The sequence below is a fragment of the Acanthisitta chloris genome, unplaced genomic scaffold (assembly GCF_000695815.1).
Source record: "Acanthisitta chloris isolate BGI_N310 unplaced genomic scaffold, ASM69581v1 scaffold38189, whole genome shotgun sequence".
In the NCBI taxonomy this organism is placed as follows: domain Eukaryota; kingdom Metazoa; phylum Chordata; class Aves; order Passeriformes; family Acanthisittidae; genus Acanthisitta; species Acanthisitta chloris.
The window spans coordinates 30,021-38,274 of NW_008690390.1; the positions used below are offsets into that span (position 1 = coordinate 30,021).

Genomic DNA, 8,254 nt, shown 5'->3' on the forward strand with positions numbered 1-8,254 from the left:
CCACTCTGCCTTTGTGCTGCAGGGTTGTCCTAAACTTGTGCCCAGGCATACACGGACCTGAAGACAATTTTCCACAAATCAGACTGTACCAACTGTAGGTCCAACACCTGAACATGGACAAGCAGCTAAATTTTAGCTGAATACCTACTGCCTTTCAGGCACATTAGTAAATTGGGATATGTACGATCAGTTTCATCCTGTGCATATCCTCTCCCACCTGAATGGAGAAAGCCCCTTGGTCAATATCTTGCCCTGCAGTCATCACCGCCTTCCACCCCATTCCCCAAGCCCTCATCTGTACCAGGCTGTGAACTCCTAAAGTAGTGCTTCCTATGTACCATCCCTCCCTGCAATTCCAGGGAGAGGTAACAGAGATAGGATGGCACCTGCACAGAAAAAATACACTCAGGTTTCTAAGAAAGCTGTTTTCACCTGTTTCTTGCTTGCTGTGCACATTCTGACAGCTCATAAGAAGAGGGAGAGGCTTGCAGCCCCGGGGAGGGCATGCCAGCACACTCCAGGAGGCCAAGTAGCAGATCCAACAGGATGTGGTCAGCTTGTTTCCGGCACACCCCTTGGCTACTGGACGGTTGGCATAAGTCAGCAGTGAATAGCTTAGCAGAGGGAAGGCCAACACCAGAGGCAGTAGGCACAGCAATGGCAGAGACAAGACATCACCGTCTCACTGCAGAACCCTACATCATAGGCTAAGCACCAAAAGGCAGCACAGACTTTGATGAGGGACACCACAGAGATCCTGATCAGAGTGACGGATCCAAGACAAGGAGGTGTCCAAGACTCTCTGAGCGCAGTTGTATAACGTGTGGCCATGTATTTGGCCTGCCACATAAACATGTCACATCCCATGGGAACTGAGAATAAATGTCAAAGTCTAACTGCCAGCTAGCCCTGTTTTGCTAGCGCTGAGTGACCTGGATAAAAAGTAAAGAGCCTTTGGGAGATATCCTTATAGCCTAGTTCATTGCATCTCTGCAGACAACTCCCTGCTCCTCTCAAATGGGAAAAAAAAAGGCAAGTAACTGCATTCCTTTCTGCTACAGTTAATCATTCAGGAGCCAGGAACCATGTGCTCTCAACCCTTGTATGAGCAACACGCATATTCTGGCTTCCACATTGCTGGACTTGTGAAGCTCTTGCTCAGTATTTTGTCGGAAGTCAAAATCTGAACTGGTATAAATCCTGCCTGAGAACTACAAATCACCTTTTTTTTCTCCCCCTACTTCAAGCAGATACAGGTACAGACAGAACACAAGGACCACTTTTGGCACTAGCCATGGGTCTGTCTCAGCTCCTAAGAGACCAGTAATATGATTATACAACACCCAAGACAACACTGAGCTTTCCGTCAACACAGCAGAGCTTTTTATCAGTGACTGCTTCAAGTTCTACGCAGTGGTTTCGTGCTACAGAGCTTAGTCCATGTTGGCAGTGACTGATCTGCAAACACAGACTTCACTGTAGCAAGAGCCTGAGGCTGGACCAACAGAACTTCAGACTCTTGCTCCTCCAAGAGCACCAGCTGGGCAAGAAATGTCTTCATGACATACCCAAGGACAGATGTTTTCTATCATGATTAACTGAGCTAATTTATATTCTCCACGTAATGTAGTAAGGCTACAGCACTAATAATTTTTCCACCATCCACACAGCAACACGCAGAGGTAGCTTCCAACAGCTTTCAGCCTCTTTTATTTGAATGTAGCTGCAGTTGCGTCCTAGCCATGAGGCTTCCCTGCATGACAACACTTTGTCAAGATGTATCGGACAATGAGTCAGGCCTGCAGCCTTAAGAAGAGGAGGAGGTGAAGTGATCTTCACCAAAGCCCTGAGCAGAGCATCAGTAGAACAGGCTGTGGCCCAGTCTGAGGTAACCTAATCCTCAACTAGAAAGAGGAAGTAGGTACCACAGTTCATACACTCGATTTAAGCGCTTCACAAGACAGTCCTTGTGACTGAGTGGTCACAGACATTTTGGTTTTGTTCTCCGCTCCACTGTAGAGCAGAGGCTATAGAGGAGGCTGGGCTTCCAAATCAGTTCTACCTTCTTGGTGCTGCAAGGCTGGAGTGCCCCTGACCAGGCATCACTCTTTGGTCTCTTAGCAAGGCAGGAACGCAGCATTTCAGGTTCCCCAAAGCACATAAGGCCATTCATGGCTTACTGCAATGCGTTGGCACCCAAACACCCCTAGTGCAGCTCTGGGAGTCAAGTACATTTCATTTCAGGAGATACAGAGACAGTAAGAAAAATATAAAACCTTCACTTACACTATCTCATCATTCTGGAACTCCAGCTCCCCACAGGTGTCTTCAAAGTCTTCTCCTCCACCTTTGGCTGAGCCTTCAACGGTTTTGTAGGGAACAATAACATTTCCTCGTGCACCAGAGGTTCGCAACACTTTCACTTCCATGGTTCCCACGCTTTCACTGATGTGTGTTACTGGCTCCTCAAAGGTGAAGATGCCAGCATGGTCATCATCAAAAATGGTGACAGTAGCGGTAGATGGTGATCCCAGACAGGCAAGTGTTGAGACACGACTGGCCTCAAGAATGCCCTCATTTGAGGCCTCAGTACTCACACGGATGTTGCTAAGATGGACCAAGAAGTTCTCATCCTCCTCAAATATGTCATCATCGATTATGCCAACACGGATTTCTTTCTGGGTCTCTCCAGGCTTGAAGACGACTGTCCCTTCAGTGAACTCGTAGTCAGAGCCGGCATTGGCCGTCCCATCCTCTGTCCGGAAGTCAACATACACTGTGTTGGTCAAGTCACCTCCCCGGCGAATGATGGTCAGGGCCACAGTGCCACAGTTCTCCAAACACTGGTAGGTACCCTGCTCAAAGTAGAGCTTGCTGATGGGCTCATTTTCTGTCACCTCACTGTTGACCTCATGCATGCTGACAGCTTTGCGAGCCTGGTCTGCAGCATGTCTCTTCAAGATGTTGCCAGCTCCAGTCATGAGCCGAGTGGCCTGGATGCGGTAAAAAGCCCTGCTCTTCTGTTGCTGGCTCAGGACCTGGTAGTTGGCCAGCTCTATAAGCTGTTCAATTTCCTTGTCTGGGTGCTTTTGTTTCAGCTCTTTCAGGATCCGAGCCATTTCCCTCCTGGCCTCCTCATCATCCTGGTCCTTCTCATCCACCTCCAACACCAGTGTCCCATCCAAAAAGTTCTCCACATGAGAATTAGCAACCTTTCCGTCCATCTCAATATCAGCTTTGGAGGAGGGACGGTCACCCTCATGCTCTATGATCATACCTCTCTGCTTGCCAGCTCGGTATTTCTTGTAGACATACTTGTAAAATAAAAGCCTCCTGTCAGCTATCCAGGCAAACACCACACAGATGGGGAAGAAGAAGAAGGTGAGCAAGCCTTCCCAAACCTCCACAATCCCAGGAGAAGACACAGATAAAATAATGTAAAGCCAAGTGTAAGCAAAGATGCTCCAGGCTGCTGTAACAAAAAACACTCGCAAGTGCTTGATCTTCCTTGTCTCTCCATCTGGAACCACATACACACAGATTGCAATGATGACAAACATGTTAAACGCAGCACTCCCCACAATCGTGCTTGGCCCCAGGTCCCCTGCCGTGAAGCCATGGCCGCACACTTCGATAACAGACAGAAGTATCTCGGGGGCAGATGAGCCCAAGGCCATCAGTGTGAGGTTGGAAACAGTCTCATTCCAGATCCTCACAGTGGTTTTGCTGGTCTCACCATTGGGCTTCTTGATGGTTATTTCCCGCTCTTGGGATGTAATGACTTCGATGGAGGACATGAAGCGGTCAGCTATGATAGACACACCCAGGAACATGTACACCATCGCTACAAAATACACTGTTGCCCGAGCGATTTTGTCACCAAATGAGGGATCTTGGGGTTCCCATATTGGTAAAATCACACCCTTTTTGCAGATATACGAGCCAGCACATTCCTCCGTGTCATTCACAGGCAATTCACTGGGGCTCTCTGCATGCATGCCTTCTGCATGGAAGAGCAACACCAGCACAATGCTCAGGAGTCGGAAGCTCACTGGGAAGGTGGGTGGGTGAGTTACTCGCGACATGGCCGCTTCCACCAAACAGCTCCCAAATATCCTCAACCTGCAGAGACAAAAGCAAAGATGTGTTAAGTGAGGCCAACCAGAGATAACAGATTTTCCTTTCCACCCTCTCTATTCATATCTAACATTTTTCCCAAACATATAATCAAGTTATCCTGTTACTCAAGAAGACCCATCTAATGAGCCCATTTTCTTATGATTACTGACGTTTTCCATGTAGAAATGCTCTAGTTCAGTCATCTGAACCAGAATGGATTTAAATGCTACCAATGGGCTAGCACCTACCCCCTCTAGTTACTATGATGTTTCTTTCTCTTTGCTGAAAGCCTATTTGTTCAATTGTGTTTTCTTGTTCCTCATCTAATTAAAGCCCATCATTCTTCTTCACAGCTGGCAGAAGTGTGTCCCTGGCAAAACCTTAATCTTAACAGTAACTTGGTCATAAGGTGCACCAGAAGGGCAGTCTGTAATTAATGATTTTGGAGTCATTCCTTTCACAGCGCATCACTTTGCACCTTCCCAAAACTGGAAAGAGCCCCATATGCATCAAAGCCTGGCTCTCTTGGCAGGCTTCAAGAGGAAAACATGTCCCTGTGCTCTTTTCCCACTAGGTCAGCTTTGACGGCTTCCCCTTCAAGGGCCTTCCTCACTTCATTTACAACATCATTCATCAGGCATGACAGCAGTACTTGCCCTTGTCCTGCCTCAGGATTTTCCAGCAATGTAGAGGAGCTGTTAAAAAGGTTTGCAGTTAGTTAACAGTGCATAAACCAACAGAACAGATGCCTTTAACTATAAAGAGATGCTTAGTGCAAAAACCTGAGCATGCTCAGTATTACATCTGCAATTTCACTAGCCAATAAAAGCCAGATCCCTAGTTATTAAAGCTATATTTTCTCCTCAAGGAGAGCCTTTTCTATTCTACACTTCTCCAATCCAAGTTAATTTAATCACACGGTACTTAAAAATGTTTCTATGAAGAGAGGAAAATGAGTACATCAATACTTTGACTTTGCTGGAAAATACAAAAAAATGAACTGATTTTGCCTATAAAAACCACATACCCTTGAAAGAAAAGGAAAAAAATACTCAGACATGAAAGGTTTTAATGTCTAAGAGAAGGATCTCATCTACAGGCCCATATTAGAGGTGGGACACAAGCAGGAGACCCAGTCAATGCATCCCCAAGTCCAACCTTCACAGCGCCTGGCAGGTCTCACCCTACCATTTGCCATCTGCCCCATCTCCAGCAAAAACACACCAGGTCTGACAGCTGCACAGCTGCATGCACTGGGAGAGACAGACCAACCCATCCACACTAATGGTGGCACCCAGTGACAGCATCCCAGCTGTCACCTGTGCCCAATCATAGCAATCAGGACCCAAGCAGGATGGCTAAGCACACCTTCCCTCTTCCTTTGGAAAGAGGGCTTGTTTCACAGCACAGTTGGGAAACAGGCTGCCTCTCCAGCCATAGAGCAGGCTACACATTGCTGACTGCAATAGTACAGCCAGGCTCCTGGGGAGAAGCATTTACCCTCCTAGACAGGGACACACCAACACTTCCTTGAAGAAAAGCACCCGGTCACCACCACCTGTCTCCTTCTCCCCCTTGACAAGCCACCCCTCCTTTTTAGGGCAGGGGCATATTACACAGGGACAGGGCTGTGAGCAACCGAACACCTGGTTGGAAGGAGCAATGAGTACCATCCCGCACCCATGTCCCTCCATGTCTCTCCACAAAGAGACATTGTAATAATAGATCACAGCCCTCTCCTCCATTTGTTTTTATTTACGGATGCTGTAGTAGTCTTATTGTGCTGGAAGAATAATACTGAGAATTTATAAAGAAAGTTTTATATAAACGGCATTTTCTCTGCCTCCAATCCCCCCTTTCCCAATTTTGCAATTAAGAAGAGAAAAAGATACATAGCGGAGGATGTGATCAAGTCAGAGAGCTGGGTGATAAAAACAGAAAAGATGAACAAGAAAAAGCAAGTATCTTGTAGGAAGATGCATTTAAAAGAAAGTTGTTTGCATTGGAAATCCTACTAATGCTACAAAAAACCTCATACTGATGCACTCAGAATCCCTGAACATTGTGTCCCTGATCATAGTCCCTGGGTACCTTCTGCTTCCCCAAATGCAATCTGTAGTCACTGCTTACTAACCTGAAGTAAGAAAAAAAAGAAAAAATGATGTTTGTAAAGAAGTATACCTTGTTGCAGTCCATTCAGTGGACAGCTAAGTTGAAACAGATGTGCACTCATGGTCATTGAAGTTTAGCTGACGCATGAATTAGTCACCCAACATCTGTACTCCTATGTTTCACGCAAACCAAGACATTTGATAAGGGGGCTGTCAAAGCACAGGCTGATTTGGTACCTACTCTCTTTATCCCAGATAATTCCTAAGTGTAGTTTTGTTTCCTTTTTAAATATGTAGGCTTAAAAAATTCATTGTGGGCATAAAATATTACTCAGCATGGTTCTGCACCCTCTCCTTCTAAAGGGTAGTAGTTTCTTCAGAAATCCACCTGCCCTTGTTCAGTTAATTTTTCTCCCTGTGGCAAGTCATATCCCTGCACATATACAATTATTCAGAGCAATCAGGCATTGTGAAATCCCCTTGGCAAGAAGAGAAAACAGATGGTTCTAGAAAAAATATTATGCTTTGGGTCACTGATTTAGGTCATAAAGAATAGGAGAGTCCCATCACACTTTGGACCAGCTCTACAGTCTTAAAAGGATTTGATTTGGGCATGGGAATCTCATCCAGAAAACAAAGACACCCACTAACTCAAATTAATAGGCCATTTGAACTTTATTTGCCATGTTTTTCCCTTTCAGACATTTTAATATAAGCTGGTTTTGGGTTTGTTTTTTTTTTGTTTGGGTTTTTTAAAATCAAGTCCCATATTACATTAAACAAGAGGAAAAATGCAACTGAGAAATCCATATATCTGGCATTCCCAACCAGCACTCCATGTACAAACAACAATTTTCCTCAGATTGCAGGAGGTAAGAAACTTCGAAATTTTCTGGAGTCCTCAGAGGGGTGAGAAAGGGCCGGAACTTTGGAAGAGAAACCAACCAGCTGTGCCAATGAGCCTTCTTTGAGCAGCAGTAGCCTTCCTCAACTCTGTGTTGTACTTTCTCCATCATTTTGTGGCTTCATCAAGCAAGATTCACATAGCCTCACAAGCCTTCCTATTTAAACCAGTTGACAGTGAAGTTCAGGAATTAAAGAGGGCTAGAAAATGCTTGGCCACAGCATGCTGGTTACACACATGCAACCAGAGCCTGACACTCAAAATATCTCTGAGAAGGAATTGCTATAAAATCATCAGCATTTCTGTATTTACACCATCCCAAATAAACAGCTTGGTCTCCAGAGACCCTCTTACTCTGCATTTGCCTAGGGTCTCAGCCCACGGTCAGCACACTGTGGCAGGCACAGTGGTAGGAATATTCCCAGACATTATTCTATAATGAGAAGCAAGGCTAGCAGAAGACCAGCCCTCCCTCCAAACCCAAGTCTGTTAGCTTTTCATTAAGGTGTTTCAATTGCATTTCCCATCCTGGCCATCAACAATAAAAGCAAGCGTGGTAGCTGATGCAAAGTGTGCCAGGCTGGCAGCCCGGGCAAACTGCCTGCAGTGATGCTCGTGGCCTTGGTGGCACTACCTCAATGCCTCTGGGGTCAGATGCATCATGGCAACACCAAGCAGGGGTGCAGGCTGCTTTCGGGCTCAATGCTGGCTATGCATGTGTGGTGAAGAATGCCACACCACCATCCTGGGCCAGCACAACCCTGCCCAGGGACAGCGCCCAGAGCCCTTTTTACCACTGCGGGAGTGGAACTGTCCTGGGGCTGCCAGAGAGCCTTCAGGAAGAACTAATCAGGAGAGACAGAGCCCAACCTGGGTTCCCCTGAAGTTGCAGCTGAGCCCCCTCCTTTTTCAGACAAGCTCCACAGAGTGCCAGGTTTTATACAGTCAGGGAGGAAAGCCCACGAGAGGCTGCATGGCAAGCACAGTAGCTCAGATGTAGCTCCCAGCCAAGCAATGTCCATCCAGCCTTCATTCCAACCCTTGGTGGTGTGAAACACCGGGAGGGCAGTTGTTGCCCACAGCAGGGCTAGAAGGGTTGCAAAGACACTTGGTCCCCTGC

General features: G+C 46.5%; 1 protein-coding gene across 1 annotated transcript; it reads right to left on the reverse strand.

Moving 5' to 3' along the window:
- Nucleotides 1-2,282: 2,282 nt before the first annotated feature.
- Nucleotides 2,283-4,085, reverse strand: LOC103808980 (sodium/calcium exchanger 1). The gene has a single exon (XM_009081790.1). It carries the CDS (start codon nucleotides 4,083-4,085, stop codon nucleotides 2,283-2,285), a length of 1,803 nt encoding a protein of 600 aa, XP_009080038.1.
- Between the last annotated feature and the right edge of the window lie 4,169 nt (nucleotides 4,086-8,254).